Here is a 25,164-nt window from a genome sequence, read left to right as displayed (position 1 = left end):
TGATTGCAGCTGTGAGAGACATGCATCCCAAGACACACAGCTAGGCAGTACTCACAGTGAGCCACAGAAACTGAGATAATAAATGTGTGGTGTTTGCAGCCACTAAGTTTTGAGGTAATTTATTCCACAAAAATATATAACTGATGCATCAGCAAACTTCCTAAACCTGTTCCTACCCCTAAATTCTCTGCTTCCGTTGCCAAGATCACCATGCATCCACTCACCTAGGTTGACAATAGGTTTGTCAGACACCCTTCATTTGTGTTTCTTATATCTACAAAAGCTCAAATGCTTTCATATTTTTCAATCACAATAGGTATGACTTAGTAAGCCGAAAATTTGCCTTCTGTTCCATTTGGAAATCAAGCTATTTGTGCAACATAACATGCTGCAGCAGGAACTTGCTGTATTTCTATGTGATTTTCTGCTAGCAACAATATTAATGACATCATACTAGATAACTTTCCACAGATAACCAACCCCTGGGAAGTGTCTAGAGTGATAGAATGGGAGAAGGGAGAGTCTGGGAAACTCTAGAAAACAATGCCTGTAGCTTGAAAGTCAACCACAGAAATAGGGAAAGAACAAGCATGATTAAAAGACAGACGTGGGTCCTGGTCTGGTCTATGCTACTAATCTGCTGTGTCCTTGGCAACTCACTTGCCTTCCAGGAGCCTCAATTTCCTCTTCAAGAAAATGAGGGGGTTATATTTTAATGAAGAGCAGAACTATGGATGGGTTGCTTCAAGTTGAACTAAGGAGCTTGTCAAACTTCAGATTCCTGTCCCTGATACTCATACCATGCTGATTCAGTAGGTCTGAGATGTGGCCTAGGTATCTGTATTTCTAAAGCGACCAGCTCACTGAAGTATATCCAGGTATAGAAATCCTGAATTTGATCCTCTCAAAGGAAATTTACAATACTAATGTTATAATTACTAACCATTTATACTGTATGCAAATTCTACTTTGTATGTACTTTCTAAAACATACAAAAAATTAAAAATTTATAGGATTATTTTGTATGCATGCATATATATGTAAAGGGATTCTGTGCACAATTTCCAAGGTATGTGGGGTGGGGCTTCCCTTACAATACCAAGGAGCAGTTCTTGGACACCAGCTAGGTATCCTACAATGCAACCCAGTTCTGACATTATCTACCAGAGATAGCATCAGATTCTACAGGTTAAGGACTCAGTCTCACGAGACTGCCCTCCACTTGAGATGCCAATCACATACTCATGTTGTTATCTGTGTTTCTGACTAACCGGCTACAGACTGTAAGTTCCAACAACCCCCTTCTTGGGTTGTAGGTTAAGGACTCACTCATACAAGACTGCCGCCTTAGATGCCAATCCTAAGTCCTTCAGATGCCAATCCTAAGTCCAGGTTGTCACCTGTACTTCTGACTGAATGGCTATAAATCAGATGTTCCCATGACCCTCCTTGGGTTTAATTCATCTGCTAAAGTAGCTTACAACTCAGAGGAACATTTTACATACCAGATCACAGGTTTATTATAAAGCAGGTAACTTGGGAACAGCCAGATGGAAGAGATGCCTGGGACAGGAGGAAGAGCTTCCATGCCATTTCTGAGTGCACCACTCTCCCTAAATGTCAACAAGTTCACCGATTGGGAAGCTCTCCAAATCCTCTCGTTTTTGTGTTTTTATGGAAGCTTCATTACATAGGCATGATTGACTAATTCACTGGACATTGGTGCTTGATTCAACTTCCAGCCCATCTCTTCTCCCCAAGAATCAGGGGTTGGGACTGAAAGTTCTGCCCCTCTGTTCATGGTTGGTTCTGCTGGCAACCAGCCCCCCATCCTTAGGTGATTTCCCAAAGTCACTTCATTAACATAAACCCAATGGTGGTGGAAAGGGACTTGTTATGAATAACAAGACACCCATTTCACCTTTTTGGCTCTGAAGCTTTTCAGGAACTGAGGAAAAGAGGCCCAACATATATAACAAAAGGTGCTCCCATTGCTCTTATCACTCAGGAAATTCCAAGAGTTTTGGGAGTTGTGAGCCAGAAACTGTGGACAAAACTCAAATATATATGAGAAATATATTTTGGTCACCTGAATGACAAAATATATATTTCCTATATATCATGATATTACATATTTTTCCCATTTTATCTTCTTCCAAAACCCTAATGGATCTTCTTACATAGTCACTAGGACACATCCACCTCATTGGAATACCCACCAAAGACTATGACAGGTCTATTAGAATTGGGTGAAGAGAGGCACAAAAGTCCAGAAATACCAAAGACAGGTTAGCACGTGGATTTCTTACATTCACAATACTGCTTGGTATTGCATGGGATAATGAGAAGTAAAAGATATTGTCCCAAAAGAATTTACAGACTAGATAAGAATGTGTGTGGAGGGGCACGTAAGAGTTAGCCCTTCTTCTCTGAACCTGAAAGCCAATCTCAACAGAGTCACACTGTATCTGTTCAGGCTGCCATAACAAAATACCATAGACTGGGTGGCTTGGGTAATAGGCATTTCTTTCTCACAGTTCTGGAGGCTGGGAAGTCCAAGATCAAAGTGCTAGCCTAATTAGCCACTGTAGAAAACAGTACGGAGGTTCCTCAAAAAAATTAAAATAAAATTACCATATAATCCAATAATTCCACTACTGGGTATTTACCCAAAGAAAACAAAAACATTAACTCAAAAAGACACATGCACCTCTATGTTTATTGCAGCATTATTTTAAATAACCAAATGATGGAAGCAGCCCAGTATCTATTTTCATTGATAGATGAATGGATAAAGATGGGGGGGGGGTGTATGTTTGTGTGTGTGCATATATATTTATGTATTATATATATGCACACACACAATAGAATATTACTCAGCTATAAAAACAAAGAATGAAATCTTGGCTTTTGCAACAACATAGATGTACCTAGAGGGTGTAATGCTGAATGAAATAAGTCAGTCAGAGAAAGACAAATACCATATGGTTTCATTTATATGTGGAATTTAAGAAACAAAAACAAAGAAAAAAAGAAGAAGAAAAACAAACAAAAAAAAACCCCACCCAGACTCGTAAATGTAAAGAACAAACCAGAGGGGAGGTAGGTGCGAGGATGGGTGAAACAGGTGGAGGGGATGAGAGTATACTTACCGTGATGAGCACCGGGTGATGTTGGGAAGTGCTAACTCTAGATTGTACACCTGAAACTAATATAACACCATATGTTAATTATACTTGAATTTAACAAGTAAATAATTTTTTTTTATTTTTTAATTTTTTTTTAATGTTTATTTATTTTTTGAGACAGAGAGAGACAGAGCATGAACAGGGGAGGGTCAGAGAGAGAGGGAGACACAGAATCTGAAACAGGCTCCGGGCTCCGAGCTGTCAGCACAGAGCCCGATGCGGGGCTCGAACCCACGAACCGCGAGATCATGACCTGGGCTGAAGTCGGACGCTCAACCGACTGAGCCACCCAGGCACCCCGTAAATAAATTTTTTAAAGTACTAGGATTCTTCCTCCTGGAATTCTTCAGCCTATCTCCCTGTCCACAAGCCCTTTGTTGGGTAGAGTTATTTCTCCTTTCTCTCAGTTTCTCCCATGTGTTCCACAAAAGGAAAGGACCAGCCTGGGATCCTCCTTCAGCTGAAAGGTGACACGGGGTCATAGTTATGTCTAATATTATATTTTTAACTCGGTACACTAAGAAAATGGAACTAACAATATACAGCAGTATATACTTATGTACTAAGTAGGTAGAGAATTGGAGTTCTAGATATTCAGAGGAGGAATTGAGAGATCTATGCCAGAGAGGCCATGGAGAAAAGAAGAGATAAACCAAGGGTAGAAAACTTGGGACAGTATTTTACAGATAAATAGTAGAGCTCTTCTCTCCTATGGGAAAAGGAACTCTTGTACAGGGAGGACCAAAGACAGGGAAGTATACAACCTGTTTAGAAAATGGACAAAAACAGGTGGCCTATAAAGGGGGAAAAGAGTGAAAGACTAGATTAGGAAGTGAGACCAGAAGATTGAGGACTTCAGGAAATATACCTCATTAAAGAATATAGAGCATAAGGGGAACCTGAATGGCTTAGTCAGTCAAGCTTCTGACTCTTGATTTCATTTGGCCCAGGTCACGATCTCAATGTCCTGAGATCAAGCTCCACATCTGGCTCCATGTTGGGCAGGGAGCCTGCTTAAGAATTCTCTCTCTCTCTCTCTCTCTCTCTCCCTCCCTCCGTCTGCCCCTCCCCCTATTCACTCACTCTCACACTCTCTGTCTCACACAAACACACACACACACACACACACACACACACACACACACAAAGGGAGAGAGAGAGAGACAGAGAGAGAGGGAACATAAAACAGGGGAATGACATGATTTAGAAAATGAATTTTTTGTCACCATGCTGAAGGGACTGAGGAACAGAAATCTTTTAAGAAAAGAGGTCAGGAAGCTAATGCAGCCTGTGGGTCTCAGTAGTGAGGATGAGTTCCAGGGATGTGGCAGCACACATGAAACAGAATAGAAAAATTACTGTGTGATTTCATGGTAGAACCATCATGGCCGGGTAAATGATTGGATATGAAAAACAACAGACAGGTGAAGATGAAGACAACAGTGAGACTTGAAACTGGTTGGATGGGGATGAACAGAAATGAGGACTGGAAGAGGAGAGAATCTGGGAATGTGAAAGGGAGAAGATGGTGAGTTTGATGTTTATTACTGGTTGTATGTGGCAGTGTTAAAGGCAGCTCAGCTGGGCTGGAGTAGCCAGTAGGCAAAGGAGATGTAGATGGTTGTTTTGGAGACTGGAGGTTAACACTGGTGAGCATCTATAAGAAATTATACTTACCAGCTAATTAAAATTGCATTTTCCTATAGTTTATAGTTTAGAGTTTTGATTCCTAATAAACATACAAATCAACCTGGAAGGGATAACCCTATTATTAACCAGCATTTGTCCTTTGAGTTTCAGATACATTTTGGGAAACAGATTCTGATGACAAGAAGGGTAGGAATTTTGAGTAACTAAAGAGAAACAGACTCTGCTCCTGGCAAATACCAGGCAAAAAAAGACCTGCAAATCTCCATTTGGGGTTAGAACTTGGGGAATGATTAAGAAACTACATTCATGTATCGCATTCACTTCTGGATGATTTGTGAATGATAAATACTATAACTGCATGTGGATACTCAAATGACATTAATTAAAAAAAGCTTTGCAAAATGTTTTTTATTCTTTTAAGAGAGGACAATTCTTTGTTTAAAACCTGTCTCCAATATTTATAGTAGCATTATCAACAATAGCCAAATCATGGAAAGAAGCCAAATGTCCATCAATTGATGAATGAATAAAGAAGATGTGGTATCGGGGTGCCTAGGTGGCTCAGTTGGTTAAGCATCCAACTTCAGCTCAGGTCATGATCTCATCATGAGTTCAAGCCCTGCATTGGGCTCTATGCTGACAGCTCAGAGCCTGGAGCCTGCTTCGGATTCTGTGTCTTCCCTATCTCTCTGCCCCTAACCCCCTCGCATTCTGTCTCTGTCTCTCTCAAAAATAAATAAACATTAAAAAGTGTTCTCTCTGGGTGCCTGGCTAGCTCTGTCAGCAAAGCATGCAACTACACTTGATATCAGGATTGATCATAAGTTTGAGCCCTACATTGGGTATAGAGATTACATAAAACAATTTAAAAGTTAAACTTAGAAAGCAATGTGTTTTCTCTTCCAAAGTAGATAATGCTATTCTATGCCAAGATCTCTTCTTCTGAGCTGATACACCTATCTTCCAGTTGCTGGGAATGTTAATTGCTAACAGTGCACAACCATATCCCTAACTGAAATTCACCTTGGCCACAGGGAGGTATGGAGCCCAAGGTGACACCTCCTTCCCAGGGTGTAGACCAATATTTTCAACATTCCTAAAAGCCTGTTATGGATAATATAAATCCAGCACTCCTCATGATAAAACAAAAGAAAACACAAATTACCACTATCAGGAATAAAAGAGGGGATGCTATTAAAAATCCTACAGACATTAAAAGGTAATCATGAATAAATTTGTGCCAATGAATTTGGCAACTTACCTGAAATGGAAAATTTTCTTGAAAAGCATCAATTCCCAAACTCACATGCAAATAATAGAAAAGCTGAAGAGACTTTATAGCGATTCAAGAAATTATACTCATAATTTTAAATATTCCCACAAGGAAAACACCAAGCACAAATAGCTTCACTGGTATATTTTATCAAACATTTATGAAAGAAATAACAATAATCCCACAAAAACTCATTCAGAAAAAAGAAGAGGAGCAAACACCTCCCAGTTCATTTTATTAGTTCATCATTGTCCTGACACCAGAACCAAACAAAGACATTACAAAGAAAAGAGAGGACAGGTCAATATCCTTTAGAATTATGGGGCAATAACTTTCAACAATAGCCAAATTATGGAAAGAGCCTAAATGTCCATCAACTGATGAATGGATAAAGAAGATGTGGTTTATATATACAATGGCATACTATTTGGCAATGAGAAAGAATGAAATCTGTCCATTTGCAGCAACGTAGATGGAACTGGAGAGTGTTATGCTAAGTGAAATAAGTCATACAGAGAAAGACATATACCATATGTTTTCACTCTTATGTGGATCCTGAGAAACTTAACAGAAGACCATGAGGAGGGGAAGGGGGAAAAAAATTAGAGAGGGAAAGAGCCAAACCATAAGAGACTCTTAAAAACTGAGAATAAACTGAGGGTTGATGGGGGGTGGGAGGGAGGGGAAAGTGGGTGATGGGCAGTGAGGAGGGCACCTATTGAGATGAGCACTGGGTGTTATATAGAAACCAATTTGACAATAAATTTCATATTTAAAAAAAAGAATTATGGGGCAATAATCTTCAACAAAACTTTAGCAAATTGAACCAAGAAATACATAGAAGGGAAAATGTATTATGAACTAGTGGATTTTATCCCAAGAATGTAAAGTTGGTTTGACATTCAAAAATCGAGATAGGGGCGCCTGAGTGGCTCAGTCAGTTAAGCGTCCAACTTCAGCTCAGGTCATGATCTTGCTATTCATGAGTTCTAGCCCCACGTTGGGCTCTGTGTTGACAGCTCAGAGCCTGGAGCCTGCTTAGGATTCTGTGTCTCCCTCTCTCTGTCTGCTCCTCCCCACTCATGCTCTATCTCTGTCTCTCAAAAATAAACATTAAAAATTTTTTTAAATCAATATAACTCTCCATATTAATAGACTAAAACACACATATGCTTGTCTCAAGAGATACAGAGAAGGCAGTTGACAAAATAAACACCAATTTAAAACAAAAGCTTTCAGCAAACTAGGAATATAAGAAATGTCCTGATAAAGGGATCTATGAAAAAAATACACTTAACATCACCTTTAACGGTGAAAGACCAGATGCTGTCTCCTTTAGATAAGGAACAAAGGGGAGGGGAGCTGATCTCACCACTTGTATTCAACTGCTGGGAGTTGGAACCAATGTTATTAGGTAAGAAAAATAAATAAAGGACATACACTGGAGAGGGAAAATTTAAGGGGCACCTGGGTGGCGCAGTCGGTTAAGCGTCCGACTTCAGCCAGGTCACGATCTCACGGTCTGTGAGTTCGAGCCCCGCATCAGGCTCTGGGCTGATGGCTCGGAGCCTGGAGCCTGTTTCCGATTCTGTGTCTCCCTCTCTCTCTGCCCCTCCCCAGTTCATGCTCTGTCTCTCTCTGTCCCAAAAAAAAAAAAAAATTAAAAAAAAAAAAAAGTTGAAAAAAAAAATTAAAAAAAAAAAATTTAAACTGCCACAGACAAAATGATCATGTATGTAAAATACACAAATAATCTACAAAAAACGGGACTACAACTGTAAACTAAATTCAGCAACGACATAGGACACAAGGTCATTATACAAAGAATCCATTATATTCTATTTGCAAGCAAAATGTATTGTTAAATGGATCAAAAACTTTTTTTAAACAATACCTTTAGTTTGGCTGGACAACCTCCTACTAGACCCTTCTACCGTAATAGTAAACTCTGGGGGGAAAACATAAAAACAAATAATAATAACAAAATTATCTAAAAGACTGGGAATGTGAACAAAAGTAGGTTCTGGAGGGGAGATGACACCCAAAGGAAGGAAATGGCACAGGGTGTGTATCCTATTTCCTACAACTTTAAGTCTGAAGACAGCCTACCACCAGCATTGTGCAGGGTGACTAAACCTTTACAAAAAAGTCACAATCTGTTTAGACTAAAGAAACAGAGTATAAAGTTTGGGGCAATTCAGTTGCTAACCATGAGAGTAGAATCCCAAAAAGGAGAACACCAGAGAGGTGGAGCTACAAATTATGTGTCTATACTTATCCAAAATATCTGCCTAACCCTTAAATTTGCATAGGTGGGCAGACTGCAACTAACCCAGTTAAGGATATAAGAAATGAACTACAATTTGAACTACTGCCCAAGAGACAGAGTTCATAGCTTGAGCCCAGCAAAGTTAATTGCCTGTTAAACCAAACAAAACCACAACTCTCTCTGGAGAAACATAACAAAATTGAAAGTCATCACAACTTAAAATTCACAATGTCCAGGATACAATCCAGAATATTCAACATGCAAAGAAACAGAAAAAGGCAAGAAATTTTCAGGTAAAAAGACAATCAATAGAGACAAACCCTGAGATGTTCCAGATGTTGGAATGAGTAGACAAGAATTTTTAAAGCAGGTATTATAATTCTGATCAATGAAGTAAAGGAAAATATGACCATAATGAAAAGGCAGAGAAATAGAAACCCCCCCCAAAAAAAAAGAATGAAAAAAATTCTAAATTTGATGTCTGAAATTAAAAATATACTTGATGAGTTTAATAGAATGGAGAAGATAGAGAAAAGAATCAAGAAACTTGAACACTAATCAATAGAAATTTATCCAATATAAGGAGCACAGGAAAAAAGACTGGAAAAAAATTAACAGAGCCTCAAGGACTTACTTTATCAAGGTCTAAGATGTATATATTTGAAGTTATACAAGGAGAGGAGAGAGAGAGAGAGAGAGAGAAGAAACAAGAAAAATTTTTGAATAATAGTGACCAAAAATTTTTCTAGTTTGGAGAAAGTTATATTTACAGATTGAAGGTGTTCAGCAAACCCTAAGAAGGATAAATATGAAGAAAACTATGCTGATACTGCTTCAAAGCAAAGATGAAGAGACAATCTTGAAAGGAGATACAGAAATGACACATCATGTACCAGGGAACAATGGCACAAGTAAATATTGACTTCTTATCAGAAACAATGAAGGCAAGAAAAATCTGGAATAATATCTTTAGAGTGTTGAAACAAACAAACAAAAATTGTCAGCCCCAAATTCTATATCCAGCAAAAGTATCTTCCAAGGCCAAATAAAGACATTTTTATTAAATAAAACATTTAAAATACTATAAAAATATGAAATGCATAGGAATAAATTTAACATGTATAAGTTCTTACACTAAAATTATAAACCATTGATAAAATAAATAAAAGACCTAAATAAGTGGGAAGATATCATTTTATTTACTGAAAGACTCCACATTGGTAAGAAGTCAACACTTCTTTACTTCTTGAGGGTTGGTGGGGGGGATAGGTATGGAGGCTTGACTGACCACTGGACTCTGCAGACACTACCCTGGGATAGAAATGACAGCACCATGTGCTTCTGCAGGAAATGGAAGATCAGCTTCCCACTCAGAACCTGCTGACACACAGTGGGGGAACAAAGACACACAGTCTGTTTTTGTGGGATAGGAGAGGGGGCTGTGGTTTTTCCATTGCTGTTTAGATGGAGTGGGGCCGGCCTTAACTAAAATGTTTTGTTGTTAGGCTATCCTTTTCCCAATCTTTGACAAGGGAGAACAGAGTTATTTGTTATTTATTTGCCAGGGGGAGAATGTCTGTACCTGCTGGCAGTCTGGGTTGGAGACTTCTGCAACTCATGGTTCATGATATAGGAGAGGCTATAGGGAAACCCAGAAACTCATCACCTTATTCTTCCTTAAATCCTGAGGTCCCTAGGCAGCTCGTCCTCTTTTTTCACCTTTCAGACACTTTCTCAGCTCATAGTTGTGTTACATACACAAAATTTTGGTTTTAAGAAGGAGCTGGGAGGAATGGAGCTATACATTTGGATGAACAAGAAGTTCCCCCCCAAATAATTTTGAAACAGCTCAAAGTTAGAGCATTTACACTATAATTAAGTTATCAAGACAGTGTGGTACTGGTGACAGGATAGCCCATGGACCAATGAAATAAATAAGAGAGTCCAGAAGTAGACCCACATGTATATGAGCTGCTGATTTTTGATACAAGTGCCAAGGTAAGTCAATACAGAAAGGACAGTCTTCTAAATAAATGATACTGTAAAACCGATAACCCCATGGACAAAAGTAAGCCTTGACCTTTATCTAACCCTATATAAAAATCTTAAAAGGAACATACATAAAAAATAAAAATTTAAGGGGTTCCTGGGTGGCTCAAGCAGCTCAAGCTCCACACTGGAATCCACATTGGGCAGAAAGTCTACTTAAAAATAAATAATTAAAATTAAAAAGTCTTAGGGGCACTTGGGTGGCTCAGTTAGTTGAGCGGCCAACTTCAGCTGAGGTCATGATCTCACGGTTTGTGAGTTCGAGCCCTGCGTCAGGCTCTGTGCTGACAGCTTGGAGCCTGGAGCTGCTTTGGATTCTGTGTCTCCCTCTCTCTCTAGCCCTCCCCCGTTTGCGCTCTGTCTCTGTATTTCAAAAATGAATAAATGTTTAAAAAATTTTTAAAAATTAAAAAGTTTTAGATAAAAATATAGGGAAATATTTTTGTGATCTTTGGGTAGGCAAAGATTTTTTTAGACAGGGAAAACAAAAATACTCATCAAAAGAAGAAACATGATAAGTTGAACTTCATCTAAACTAAAAACATCAAAGACATTGTTAAAAAAATGCAAAGGCAGGAATGCCTGGGTGGTTCAGTAGGTTAAAGCATCCAACTTCGACTCAGGTTATGATCTCACGGTTTGAGCTCCACAATAGGCTCAATGTGGACAGCTCAAAGCCTGGAGCCTGCTTCAGATTCTGTGTCTCCCTCTCTCTCTGCCCCTCCCCTGCTCTCTCTCTCTCTCTCTCTCTCTCTCTCTCTCTCTCTCAAAAATAATAAATAAACATTTAAAAATTATAAAAAAAAGAAAATGCAAAGGCAAAGGGAGAACTGGTTGTAATAGATATCTGACATTGTACTTATATCAAAATATAGTGAACTTCTATAACTCAATAAGAAAATAACCCATAAAAATGAACACAATATTAAAATTTCACAAAAGAAGATTATGTAAATAGCACATGAAAAGATGTTCAACATCATTAGTTATCAAGGAAATGCAAATTACAATGATACTCCACTATGCACTGGAGGACGTAATTGGTTTCATAGATAAGGAGCACTGCGACACTAGGCTGATCCTGCAGCTATATGATACGTTGAAACAGTTTTGGGATCTGTTTAACTTCCAAGACAACAAGGTCCTAAAGCTCCAAAGACTATAGCAGAAATCTCTAGGGGCAAACTCACTTCCAGACGGCACATACTCCATTCCTTAATCTCTGTATAGCTTCTAGTGATGAGATGTCTGCAGTCCAGCAGCTAAAAACAGACAAGGAATTATCTGTCCTTTTTGGCCCTCCCTACTCCATGGATACCAGAGCATAATGTTCTTTCCTCATCACCTCAGCTCTGTAGGCTGCTTCTCAGAAACAAAGAAATAAATGAACATGAAAAAGAAACTATTTTTAAAATATAGGTTACGCTCCTTATCCGAAAGTAGAGCATTGCTATGAAAATTTCTTCAAGGCTGAAATAGTGGAAAGCAGAGAAACAATTACCATTAACTTACATAGAAAAATTTTGAGCATTCCCAGACCCAAAAAATAACTTCTTGGGCTTTTCTGATATTTCAGGACACATCTTGCTAACAGATGCACAAAATAAATTGAGATAAAGCACAGATGCCCACATACACATTTCAGAGCTATGGCATGTTGACGCTGAGATGCTGAGTGTAGTTCCCGAGGAAGGAGCTGGACGGTGCCTATGTCCCTGCTGGGGGTGTGTGCTGCCTCTATAATGGCTCACAGCAAAGCGAACGCTGAACACCATTTTTACTTTTTGCCTTTTTTCATAAAAGCGAAAATCCTAAGATTTCTTTCAGTTAGTGAAAAAAAAGGTACTAATGTAGGACTTCTATAAAAGTGAAATGGGGTAATGCAAATTTTCGAGAAGTGAAAGAAGTGTGGGGCACCTGGGTGGCTCAATCAGTTAGGCAGCTGACTTCAGCTCAGGTCATGATCTCGCGGTTCATGGGTTCGAGCCCCGCGTTGGGCTCTGTGCTGACAGCTCAGAGCCTGGAGCCTGCTTCAGATTCTGTCTCCCTCTCCCTCTGCCCCTCCCCTGCTGGTGCTCTGTGTCTCTCTGTCTCTCAAAAATAAATTTAAGAAATTTAAAAAATTACAAAAAAAAGAAGTGTGAGCCTCAAAAGAATGAGAAGACAAAACAGGAAGAAAATATTTGCAAATGACCTGTCTGATAAAAGATTGTTATCCAAAATACACAAAGGACTCTGGAAGTTCCACAGTAGGAAAACATACAACTAGATTAAAAAATGGACATGAGGGGCACCCGGGTGGCTCAGTCGGTTGAGCGTCTGACTTCAGCTCAGGTCATGATCTCAGGGTCCATGAGTTCCGGGCTGACAGCTCAGAGCCTGGAGCCTGCTTCGGATTCTGTGTCTCCCTCTGTCTCTGCTCCTCCCACACTCATGCTCTGTCTCTAAGTCAAAAATAAACAAACATAAAAAAATTAAAAAAAAAAATGGATGAGTCCTAAACAGACATCTCACTAAAGAAGACATACAGATGGCAAATAAGCATATGAAAAGGTGCTGAACATCATATGTCATTAGGGAATTGCAAGTAAAAACAACAAGATACCACTACCCACCCATCATAATGGCCAAACCACTGACAACACCAAATGCTAATAAGGATGTGGAGCAACCAGAATACTTGTTCACTGCTGGTGGGGATGTGAAATGGTACAGCTACTTTGAAAGACATTTTTTCAGTTTTCTACAAAATTAAACATACTCTTACCTTATAGCCCAGCAATTGTGCACCACTTGGAAACTTACTCCACACAAAGACCTGCACATGGATGTTTACAGTGGCTTTATTCATAATGGCCAAAACTTGGAAGCGACCAAATGTCCCTCAGTAGGGGAATGGATAAACTGTGGTACGAGACAATGGAATATTATTTATCACTAAAAAGAAATAAGCTATCAAGCCATCAAAAGACATGGAGGAATCTTAAATGTTATTACCAAGTGAAAGGAAGTCGATCTGAAAAGGCTATATTCTGTATGGCTCCAACTATGGCATTCTGGAAAAGGCAAAACTATGCAGACAGTAAAAAGATCACTGTTTTCCAGGATTTAGAGAGGAAGGAGAGATGACTAGGTGGAGCATAGAGGAGCTTTAAGGCAGTGAAACTATTCTTTGTGATGGTATAATGATGGATACATGTCATTATCCATTCGTCCAATCCCACAGAATGTACATCACCAAGAGTGAACCCTCATGTAAACCATGGACTTTGGAGGATTATGACATGTCAATGGAGGTTCATCAGTTATAACAAACATCCCACTTTGATACAGGATATTGATAGGAGGGGAGGAAGTGAGGAAGGGCGGGGGTTAGGAGGGTGCTTGGAAACTCTCTGGACTTCCCATTCAGTTTTGCTGTAAACCTAAAACTGCTGTCAAAAATAAAGTCTTTTTTTTTCTTAATATGTAATCCTGATGTACTCTGCCTGACGCATCCAGCTAGTCACTGCAAGTGACCAACAACAGAAGTAAGTAGAACTCACATGGTGAGCTATAAGAGCCAAGAACAGACATCTTCCCACACTTCTTTCCCACTTGTCACCTCAGTTCCTTCAACCCTCCATTCTAACTTTTCGGGTCCTCCAAATTCCACAAGGCTCATTTATTTGTAATTCTTAGAAAGAAGTAATATCTTAAACATTAATAAATACCTTTCTTGTGTGAGGGTATAGATTCAGCTCCTTTGCTAAGGCCAGGTTTTGATAAGGGATCCTTGGTTGAAACATTACAGATAAGCAGAGAGGGGAAAAAAGAGGGAAGAAGAAAAGACCACAAAATAGAAGAGTGTAGGTGCTGAAGATAAATTTTGAGAATTTCACTAAAAGTAAGACCCAATTTTTTTTTAATTTTTTTTAACGTTTATTTATTTTTGAGACAGAGAGAGACAAAGCATGAACGGGGGAGGTTCAGAGAGAGAGGGAGACACAGAAACTGAAGCAGGCTGCAGGCTCTGAGCTGTCAGCACAGAGCCCAACATGAGGCTCGAACTCACAGACAGCGAGATCATGACCTGAGCCGAAGTCAGATGCTTAACCGACCGAGCCACCCAGGCGCCCCAGTAAGACCCAATTTAAATTAAAAAACAGGGATGCCTGGGTGGCTCAGTCGGGTAGGCATCTGACTCTTGACTTTGGCTCAGGTCATGATCACACGGTCATGAGAATGAGCCCCATGTGGGGCTTCAGGCTGAGCATGGAGCCTGCTTAGGATTCTCTCTCTCCCTCTCCCTCTGACCCTCCCCTGCTCACATGCACACTCTCCCCCTCTCTCAAATATTTTTTAATTTAAAAAAATTTTCATAATTATCTGATTTCAAAACACTGTAATTGTTAAAATGAAGAATTTCTGCAAATAAGAGAATGTTATAAAGTTCTCTGCCATTCCCCCAGATTTCTGATCTTGGATAAATTATTTAATTTCTCTATGAACCACTTTTTCCCAGCTGTGAAATAAAGACACTGCTTGCTTACTGCCAAGGCTGTTCCTGGAATAAATCATAGTAGAGTGGTCCCACCCTAAATATTCTGATGTAGATGGAACCTAATAGAAACAAGTATCCAGTGTAGCTTTAAAGAAGATAAAATCAGAGAAAGGTAATGCACAGCCTCAGGGGAGCACATGAGAGCATGGTATCGTCTGGCTGGAACTTCTCATGGGAAACATGTAGGCTGATTATAATACAGTTGGGCTTGTTGTTAAAACAAGGTAATACTCTCCCCGCTTCACTCTTTCTACATCGTCCTCAAGTCATTACCGTGCCACTGGTTCGGCACTGATTTATCCCTCTCTTGAGTTCCCCAGGGTTCCAGGCTATTACCATAATCTTCTATATCCCAAAAACAGATTTATCAAACAAAGGGAAATATAAAACTTAATTAAAATATCTAAAGGTTTTTCATAAAAGTTATCTTTATCAATTTGAGAAGTCACTATCATTTGGAGTTGGTAATGAGAATAACTTAGTTGAAAATTGAATCAGAAATGTGAAAATCAACATGAGAACCTACTTCAGAATGCAAAGGGAAAATGTTTTTAAAGAGAGAGAGAGACATGAGAGAGACATGAGAAAACCTGGTACAGAAATAACAGCCCAAAACACCACTGAGGAAAAATGTCCTGAGCTGAAAAAGAGAGGAGGGAGCAAATCAAAAGGATTTACCTTGCCTTATTCTAGGCTAAACAAATAAATAAAAGGAGATCACATGTCACAGAGAGAATGAGCAAATGGACAAATAATTACCAGACAACATAAAGAAAATATATCTTAGCCAAGTTTCCCCAGAAAGCCGTATGAGACAAAATCCTGTTTGTGAGCACTTTACTGGAAGTGTGATCCCAGGGAAAAGTGAAAGAGAGGGCTGATGTAGGGTATATGATGTGTTTGTTAACTACTGCTGTGTTACAAATGCTCCATTACACCCCAAAAGTTCACCTTTTAAAGCAACACATATATTATCACACAGTTTCTATGAATCAGAATTCAGGAGCAGCTTACCCCAGGGCCTCTCATTCAGGGGCCCTTGTAAGATTGCTACAAGGCATCTGCTGGAGCAGTGGTGGTAAAAGGTACAAGAAAGGTACCTCAGGGTGGACTGGGGGACCATCTGTCTCCCACTTCACTCAGGAGGGTGTTTGCAATCTTCACATCCTCACTGGCTAGTGGTTAGTGACAACTGTTCTTTGCCATATGAGCCTCTTCACCAGGCTCACAACATGGCGGGTTGCTTTCTCCAGAACCAGTGTTCTGAGAGGGAGAGAGAAAGAGCAAAAGAGAGCAAACAAGATGGAGGTTAGAGTCTTTTTATAACCTAATCTCAGAAGTGACATTCTATATCCATTGTTATATTGTTTTTAGAATAGTCACTAGGTTCAGCCTACAATCCAAGAGAAAGTATTACCCAAGGGTGTGAATACTATCAGGCAGGACACCGGGGGCCATTTAGAGGCTGCCTACCACAAGACCAGTTGGGGCCCAGCACAGGGAAAGAGGGAGAGTCAGAACATGGTGTGTTACCAAGTGGACACAGAGCACTCTGAGTATCTAGAAAAGAAAGAAAGGAGCATTTAACTACTAAGCTTTCCCCCACAAAGCAAAAACTCTTTCATTTCTCCAAGCACAGGCTTAGGGTGGGCTTCCCTGAGAAGAAGGTATGTGCAGGAGGTGAGAGACGCATGAAGCAGCCATGAGACTGCCTTGAGGGAGAAGCACTGCAGGTGCATGAAGCTGGAGGGACTCTTCATGGAGTTGGTTGCCACTGAAATGAGCTAGAGACATCAGTAAGAGCTGTCTGACATAGTCTGAGCTCTAAATGTTGAAGTGCTAGAAACTGAGTCTTCTAACTTAAGGAGTCAGCACAAATTTCCACAGACCATTATAGATGACCACAGCCCAGTCCCCCTAGACTTTCCATGACAACAGTGGCCTTAATAACTACAGGACAGACAAGATATAAATGGACATATTGTATTTAGTAAGTAGGTAAGCATCACCATCATTTACTTAATCAAAGTCTTCTTGACTTTAACCTGATAGCTCATCTTTATCATGTCTTCAAAAGCAATAAACTTCTTCCTTTTCAATTTTCACCTGGAAATGTATATTACATCAAGAAATTTCATAGACTCACAGAATTTAATAGCTAGAAGAAACTTCAGTGGGTCATTTAACTTCCTCTCTCTAGGCAGAACTATCCCTCAACCATCTAAATTCATATATGTATATAAATGATTTATATAGTTATAAATTTATATATATAATTTATATATATGTGTATATATACATCACGTATACACGTATATATGTATATATGTGTATATATATAAATATATATAAATATATATATATATATATATATATATATATATATATATGATTTTTAGAAGATGTCCAGATATACCAGTTTTAGATTTCATTTAATGGCTGATTTTGGCAATATCTCTATTTGTTTCCATAATCTAGATCTCTATGTAGTTATATATATACATATATACATATATATACCCACATATATGCACACACACATATATATATTTTTAGAAGACCTATAGATATACTAACTTTAGATATCACTTAGTGATTGATTTCAATATGTATCTGTTTCCATAATCTATATATATGTAATTATAATTACATCTATATATTCCTGAATATATCTATATCTGTGCCTACAACTCTCCCTCCCACCCCTACTTCCTCTGTCAAGAGACTACTTGTTGGTGTTGCACCTAGAATGATCTCTTTGAAACAGGTTGAACACTCTCTGAAATCCTTTTTAAAAAAGAATATGCTCAACAGAAAAATTCAAATAATTCTACAAGATGAATTTATTATGAGTTGTTATAGGAATTAGTCTTAAAATAGTTATTGGAAGTATTAGATCTTTACCTTAAGATAAGTGGGCAAGACTAGAAGCAGGGAAACCAATTAGGAGTCTATTGGAGTGGTCCAGGTGAGAGAGTGGTGGCCTGAACTAGAATGATGCCAACAGAGATGGAGGGGAGTGGGCACAAGGTATGTTTTGGAGATAAAACCAGTGGGATGTGCTGCTGGTTGGCTGTGCAGGGCCAGGGGAAAAGTTAAGGAGGAGTTCCAGGGCAAAATGGCCAGATGCCTGGTATCTGCTCCAAGATAACCCCAGGAGGGGGAGAGGAGTGTGGGTAGTGGTGGAGAAGCAAGACTGCCCCTAAACTGAACATTGTGGAAGCTGAGTGATGGGTGCATGGGTTTCACATAAAAACTCTGGCCCTTTTCCTTATGCTTTAAACTATCCGCAATAAAAATGTCTTAACATGCCAAAACACGTTTACCTAGTGATTTCAATGCCAGAAATCAACCCTAAGGAGACCCTCAGAACTAAAAATAGATCTTTATATCTGAATGGTCACAGCATCTTCATTTCAATATTTATAATATTGAAATACAGTAAAACCTCAGTTTGCGGGCACAATTCATTCTGGAAACATGCTTGTAATCCGAAGCACTTGCATATCAAAGTGAATCTCCCCATAAGAAATAATGGAAACTCAGATGATTCATTCCACAACCCAAGAATATTCATATAAAAATGGTTACAATACTGTAATACAATACAAAATAATAAAGAAAATACAAAATATGAAGAAAAATAAACAAATTAACCTGCACTTACCTTTGGAAACCTTCATGGCTGGTGTGAGGGAGACAAGAGAGAGGAGGGTTATTGTGTAGGATGGCCTTCACTATCACTAAGGGAATCACTGCTATCTACTGGCTCAATGCAATGTTTTTCTGCACAGGGGCCATTGGGTATACTCATACAGATGTTGACTATAGTACAGTATTAATAAACTCTTGTCATATACTGAATTAAATGTAACTGGCAACAAGGCAGCAGAGGAAAGGGCCTATATGTGCAGGCAGGCTGACCTAGAAAGAAGCAAAGCATTCCTAAGCTTACTCTGGTATGGAAGACAAAGGACTGTCCATAGGTGTTTTGGAGTGACAAAAAATACACTAGTTCCAGTTGTGAGCGCCTTCCAATGTTCTTAAAAATCACTGATTTTTGCCAAACACAGTGGCCTGAGACTGAGCATCTGAGCATAGGAGACGGTCACCCACAATCCCACAGTGAGAAAGTGAGAGAGAAGAATCATTGGTTTAGTTGTGCTTTTGTGACTTTTGCTATCACCTACTACTCATATTGCAAGACACCACTCATTTATCAAGTTAAAATTTATTAGAAATGTTTGCTCATCTTGTAGAATGCTCACAACACAAGTTACTCGCAATTCAAGGCTTTATTGTATTAAAAATAATCTTGTTGGGGCACCTGAGTGGCTCAGTCGGTTAGGCGGCCGACTTCGGCTCGGGTCGTGGTCTCGCGGTCTGTGGGTTTGAGCCCCGTGTCGGGCTCTGTGCTGACAGCTCAGAGCCTGGAGCCTGTTTCGGATTCTGTGTCTCCCTCTCTCTGACCCTCCCCCGTTCATGCTCTGTCTCTCTCGTCTCAAAAATAAACGTTAAAAAAAAATTTTTTTTAAATAATCTTGTTGACTAACAAAAAAGCAATAAACATATTGTGATAGTCATATGAATACATTATATGGCATTTCTATTGAAAATCACAATGGAAACCCTTGTATGGAAACCAATTTGACAATAAATTTCATATATTAAAAAAAAAAAAAAGAAAGAAAAAAAAGAAAAGAAAATCACACCCTTAATAATTTGGGAAAACACTGACTATGTAATAAAAAGTTAAATATATGAGCATGTATAAATATAAATATGTAATTATATATGCCAAAAGAAAATACATATCAAAATATTATCATTGCAATAAGAGAATTTTGAGTGATTTTTTATTTGCTCATACTATATAATTATACACTATATATAGCTTACTACTAATATGCATTAGAAAGAAGAAGTAGGGGAGCCTGGGTGGCTCAGTCTGTTGAGTGTCTGGCTTTGGCTCAGGTCGTGATATCACGGTTCGTGAGTTGGAGCCTTGTGTCAGGCTCTGTGCTGACAGCTCAGAGCCTGGAGCCTGCTTCAGGTTCTGTGTCTCCCTCTCTCTCTGCCCTCCCCCGCTAGTGATCTCTCTCTCTCTCTCTTTCTTTCTCTCTCTCTCTCTCTCTCTCAAAAATAAACATATAAAAAAAAAAGAGACAAGAAGTAAACATTATTTTAAAGGGTAGGAAAAGAATGATTTGTTGGAATTTATCTCTTCCAGGCATGACAGTTTAAAACCACAATTGAATTGCTTTCACTCTGGAACATTTATTGACTACTTATTATTTGCAAAGCACTGTTCCATGGTTATTCTATGTCATTTAGCAGGAAAAATAATTCACATTTCAGATTAGTTAAAAAGAGAGTAGATAAAGTTGGGGACAGAAAAACAAAGGAATTTAGTATTTAGGCAGTTGAGAGTAACTTTCTAGAAAGATAATGTGTTCAGTTTGGGAACACTCAAGTCCAATAGAGTTAATAGCAATTCCCCACCCATTTCCTTTATTGCTGTTGCTTCAATATGGTCGCAAAACCACAGGAAAAAAAATACTTCATATGTCCCACTTCAATGAATTCTAACTTCATGATGAAAACTAGGAGAAAAGTAAGCATTGTTCAATGACAGCTGCTACAAAAATGTAGCAAACCCTGGGAGGCAGAGATATACCCTTTACTGGGAAAAAAAATGGGAAAATGAGTAAACATTACAAGAATTTGTCATAAAAGTGCTGAAATTACAATCCAAGTTGGCAAGATTTCTTAGCGTTTTCCTGTCTTTTGTGGTCTTCTGGGAAGGCTCCCGGCTTCCTCCACCCTGAGATTGGGGATCCGACCAGCCCGCCTGACCAGGGTGAATATGGAAACAGCCACAGCTGCTCCAGGCAAGATGGTTGGGGAGCCCTGATACACAGTCACCGATCCCTTGATGGCAATAGGTATCCAAGTGAACTTCAGAACCTCAGACTGCTTGAACCCACAAGTTTTAACCCATAACCTGAGGGTTCTATTTCAATTAGCACAAGGTCTTGCTTTTTAAAATATTAATGGCTGAAGGCCTCTAAGGCGTAAGGATTACTTCTTACTCCTTTTTTTAAGGTTTACTTATTTAGTTTGAGAAAGAGACCGAGACAGAGAATGAGCAGGGGAAGTACACAGAGAGAGGGAGAGGAGGAGAATCCCAAGCAGGCTCCACACTGTCAGCATGGAGCCCAATGCGGGGCTCGAACTCATGAACCATGAGATCATAACCTGAACCAAAATCAAGAGTTGGAGGCTTAATCGACTACCATCCAGACGCCCCAGGGTTACTTCTTACTTTTACTTCTTTTTGTTTGAATGTGACAAGTTTCTTTGAGAGGATAAATTCCTATTTCTTTCAAGATAAGGGGCACATAACCGTTCTTGACACGGGGTCTCCCCAAATTGCCCAGCCCATGCTCTCCCTATGTTACTCCAGATCCTGATACATACGGGAAAAGTAGAGGATTCATAAAGCACATGTCAGAAGAAGAGGGGAATGGATGTGGGGTGGGGGAATGTGTTTATAAAACTTGTGCCCTTGATGAATAATGTACACGCACAAAGTCATGGGCTGGAGCTCCTATTCTCTTTTGTCTGAGCTCTGTGGATACAATAGCCTGCACTGAAAAGGCAACAGAGTCCAGGCCATATCATCAACTTGCCTTCTGTGCCCACCATGTTCTGGGTATTATCTTCCTCTGAGGTAGTGCAGATCCCAAATGGCTAGAAACCTCAATATGTCCATGAAGCTTGTGAAGAAAATCTTCTTTATGTTCTTCTACAGATTTTCCTATCATCTATGGATTCTTCTGAATAAAAAGGAGTATAACTTTTGCTCTGCCATGAAGCAAGACAAAATATTTTGACTCTTGAAAAACCAAAGAGGATTAAAATGGTAAATGAGTCACAGGCAATAATTCACAGTTCATGAACCTATTTGATATGAGAAGGAGTTCCTGTGTGTATCATTTTTTAAATGGCTTTAAAGTGACATTAAAAAACAAGAAGTGCACTTGAAAGAAATCCAGACTAAATGTACAGATAACAAAAGAATAGAAAAATAAGATATTATGGTCTACTACAATAAGGTATCCAAACATTTAGACTGACTTCTGATTTCTGATGTTTGTATGTTCTGGGACAAGAACAGGAAAGAGTCCGTAAAATAAGTTAATTAGACTTGGATGACTTTGATATCTAGTGGGACATTCATGATGTATTTTATGTATCTTGCATGTGACACATGATGGTTACGGCATATGAGGTAATGTTATACAATACATGGTGTGCATGAATTAAGAGAGAAATATGCAGCACATAGTCATTTGGTACACAAATCCTTGACAGTCAATTTATATTGTGAAAAGAACAGATCTGTAGCTCATTGAGTTCAAGGTTAAATATATTGCCAGAGGATAAACAACCATATTCCTGTTTCTTCTAGGCAAATTATTTTTCATGTTGAAAGGCAGAAACTGACTTTTCTACGTAAATGATTAGCTCTTTGGCAGAAAAAAGACACCTATCTTGAAGGTTAATTAATCTCTCTAATATCTTTTAAAACTATTTTTCTCCTCTGACATCAGGTGAGTAGGCGATTAAAAAAAAAAAAGTGAGGGATTTAATTTAATACAAAAGATGTGGCCAAGAACACCAGAATAAACTCTGTGCCCGAAAATGTATAATGGATAGGTGTGCATAGATAAGGATTCTCAAAGATGGGATAAGCATGGCTAGTTATTTTTTCTTAATAAGAATCAACTGTTATTTGACACAAAGAGTTGTAAGGGGACAGTGAAGTGCAATAGCATCCTATTTCATGGGGAAATGTGGATAGAGTCTACCTAAATACAATCAACCAAAAAGCTTAGGCTTGGAAGCTTAGGCACAAAATTCTATAGTATAGTGTAGTGTGGTATAACATAGTATAATAGAGTATATATGTTATAGTATAGTCTATAGCTCCTCACCAATGAGCTCTGATTTCTTGGAGAGATGAGATTAATATGAGACACAATGGACAAACCATGAATGACTAATGTAAATGATTGCTAAACACTATGGGTAAACTATAGACCTGTGGAAGCCCACAGGAAGGAGGTGCTTAGTTGGCCAATGAAGGGTCCATGGAGGAAATGACACTTGAGTTATTCCAAATAATAGGTGTGTGATCTATTTAGGCTAAGGGAAGAAAGAAGAGAAGCCTGCCTTGGCTGAGAATAAAAGTGTGTTCGAATATAAATAAGCTTTGTGCATTTGAGGAACATTAAGAGACCCACCTGAGAACATGTTGAGGAAAATGGAAAAAGCTATTGGATCAGTAGCGGGGAGTCAGACCATGAAGAGCCTCAGAAACCTGGCAAAGGATTTAGATGTCATAGGATAGGAAGTGGTAAGATGAAAGCACTGTTTAAGGAACATTTGTCTGGTGTGTATGTGCAGGAGAGATTGGGCCAGGGGTTGATGTACCCACCCAAAAATGAGCTGGGGAGAAGGCAGTGACAACAGAGAGACAGGAACAGACACAGGGAACAAGATGAAAGAAGTCAGTAGAGAAGCTGAGTATCAGAGGTATCAGAAGTGAGTGAAGACAAGGTTTTTAAACCGAGAAAATGAGGTCAGGGGGGCGGGGATGGGGTGGGGACTGGTGTTGATGACAGAGATACTAAAACCAGGATGGATAGCTAGCTGTACAGAGACAGTTCATTTTTAAACATCTTGAGTTTTCACATGGAAATCCAAGAAATGTTTTTAAATTTTTTAAAGTATTTTAGAAAGGCGGAAGTGAGTGCCACACCTTGAGCCTGACAGGCTTCTGAAGCCAGCAGGATGAATGTATGGGTGGCACACAGCGAAGTAAACCCCAACACTCAAGTGATGAATAGCCAGCGCATCTGGCTGGCCTACATCATCTTGGCAGGACTGTTGCATGTGGTTCTACTCAGCATCTTCTTCTTCAGCACCCCTGTTGTCTGGACCCTGACCAACGTCATCCATAACCTGGCTATGTATGTCTTCTTACATACAATGAAAGAGACACCCTTTGAGACCCCTGACCAAGGAAAGGCTCAGCTACTGACACACTGGGAACAGATGGACTACAGGATCCAATTTATCTCTTCCCGCAAATTCCTCAGCATCTCTCCTATTGTACTCTACCTCCTGGCCAGCTTCTATGCCAAGTATGATGCTGTTCACTTCCTCATCAACACAGCCTCACTGCTTGGAGTATTGTTGCCTAAGTTATCCCAATCCCATGGGGTTTGTCTCTTTGGCATCAAAAATACTGAAGGATGGGGCTGGGGATGACAAAGGGCTGTAACATCTTTTCCTTCTCCTTATAGTCTTCTTTATCTTGAAAGCCCGAGAACTATACAACCTTTCCCAAACTCCCAGGAAGAGAACAGATAGGAAAATGGAGCTCCTTGGGCCCAGCCCTGCTAACAGCAGATTTCTTTGAATCAGGAAATGTGGGAAAGATAAGGGCCAAATCACTCTCTTCCACAGCAGGAAGCCATGTTTGGCCAGCTTGTTTGGTGATTTTTTCTAGATCTTCCACTCCCACCACCTTCCATCTCTGTTTTGCCATGTATTTTCCGTATAATAAAGATAATTTTTTTCAAAAAAAATTATTTTAGAGAGAGAGGAAGAGAGCAGGGAAGAGATACAAAGGGAGAGAGAGAATCCCAAATAGGCTCTATACTCATTGTAGAGCCTGACACAGGGCTCAATCCCATGACCCTGGGATCATGACTTGAGCTGAAAACAAGAGTTGGACGCTCAATTGACTGAGCCACCCAGGCACCCCAAGAAGTGTGTTTAAGCTAGATATAAGCCAGGAGTTTTAAAAGCCTCTTTTTATCATTCAGAAGTCTATAGTGAGAGTTAAGCCTTGAGGCTCTCTAATGGCTATAGGATTAGAAGAAAGAAAAGAGCAGTAGAATCTGAGAAATCATATTTTTGCTCCCCACAATCATTGTGGGTGTAAGGAGAAAAGTGAATGAAGAAAACATGTCTTAGACCCTTAGCATCCCTTAAAATGCCATTGAAGAAAATATCAGTTAACTAAGAAGGTCTCAAGCACTATGTATCTGGTACATAGTAGGGAAATATTCAATAAATATTTGTTGAATAAATGAGCAAATGGGAGAATGAAGAGATC

At 39.3% G+C, this 25,164-nt stretch overlaps 1 protein-coding gene and 1 long non-coding RNA gene across 2 annotated transcripts; one reads left to right on the top strand and one right to left on the bottom strand.

Annotated features, from left to right (window-relative positions):
- Window positions 1-3,172: 3,172 nt before the first annotated feature.
- On the bottom strand, window positions 3,173-13,464 carry LOC122239335. The gene is made up of 3 exons (XR_006218301.1): window positions 13,427-13,464; window positions 13,197-13,333; window positions 3,173-3,208 (listed from the first exon to the last, which is right to left on the bottom strand). It is a non-coding gene; the product is annotated as an uncharacterized LOC122239335 (long non-coding RNA).
- A 10,352-nt stretch (window positions 13,465-23,816) lies between these two features.
- On the top strand, window positions 23,817-24,311 carry LOC102952354 (ORM1-like protein 2). Its single transcript, XM_042989215.1, has one exon. It carries the CDS (start codon window positions 23,832-23,834, stop codon window positions 24,309-24,311), a length of 480 nt encoding a protein of 159 aa, XP_042845149.1. The 5' UTR covers window positions 23,817-23,831.
- Window positions 24,312-25,164: the final 853 nt, after the last annotated feature.

The sequence above is a fragment of the Panthera tigris genome, chromosome B3 (assembly GCF_018350195.1).
Source record: "Panthera tigris isolate Pti1 chromosome B3, P.tigris_Pti1_mat1.1, whole genome shotgun sequence".
Taxonomy (NCBI): Eukaryota; Metazoa; Chordata; class Mammalia; order Carnivora; family Felidae; genus Panthera; species Panthera tigris.
The sequence above is the reverse complement of the archived record's forward strand: the minus strand, read 5'-3'. Positions and strand labels throughout refer to the sequence as shown.

Bases quoted from the DNA above. Each gene is read 5' to 3' on its own strand.
- LOC102952354 (XM_042989215.1), top strand. From the start codon at position 23,832: ATGAATGTATGGGTGGCACACAGCGAAGTAAACCCCAACACTCAAGTG.